The 643-nt window shown below is 48.1% G+C and overlaps 1 protein-coding gene across 2 annotated transcripts in view; it reads left to right on the top strand.

The window, feature by feature from the left end:
• Positions 1-524: 524 nt before the first annotated feature.
• Positions 525-643, top strand: part of ZRANB3 (zinc finger RANBP2-type containing 3) — a 104,561-nt gene continuing 104,442 nt past the window's right edge. For both annotated transcript variants that reach the window (XM_068120953.2, XM_068120954.2), the window contains exon 1: positions 525-643. This exon is cut by the window's right edge and continues 190 nt beyond it. In XM_068120953.2, the coding sequence (XP_067977054.2) occupies positions 610-643 (34 nt within the window). In that variant the 5' untranslated portion in view covers positions 525-609.

Raw genomic sequence — 643 nt, forward strand, 5'->3', positions numbered from 1 at the left:
GGTTCCTGCGCCTCCCATCCCATAGTCCCATTCAATCTGCGTGTCGTTACCGGATGTGCCGGTTTCGCAGCGGGATAACGGGACCGCGGCTAATGTCTGCGCCACTTGGTGTGAAGAACAAACGGATATACGTCTTTTTTTTATCACCAAGAGGCACCCGATCCGACACAATTATTCAGCATTTTCCTCGTGATTACGTCGCATGTTCAGAAATGAATTGCAAACACCGAGCTGCCATTACCTCAGAACCACGTGATGTTGAAATAACAACTGTTTCACAGAATTATTGCTGCATATTAAACGGTGGTTTGCACATGAAGCTGTGTTGGAAACCATGACAGTGCGTTGTTGTTTATGTACACAGAATTGTCCCCTTCGTCTGAACCACGCCGGAAAATCGTAAAAAAATACCCGAATAATTGACGTTATTATTTTTTGACGCTATATATAGTCGTTGATGGCGAAACCAGTTGAGCTCGTGACTTCCGGTGTCACTTCCGGTGGTTGGGCTTGGGCTTGGGCGGGCTGCGGCGGCGCACTGGTGGGAAATGTTTGTCCATTGAGAGAATGGCATGGGCAGCTCATTAAAAGAGTGAGCGGAAGTGTGCGATGGGTGGAAAGGATCAGGGGGACAAGAAAGTAC

Source organism: Myxine glutinosa, chromosome 6 (assembly GCF_964187855.1).
Source record: "Myxine glutinosa chromosome 6, kmMyxGlut1.1, whole genome shotgun sequence".
In the NCBI taxonomy this organism is placed as follows: Eukaryota; Metazoa; Chordata; class Myxini; order Myxiniformes; family Myxinidae; genus Myxine; species Myxine glutinosa.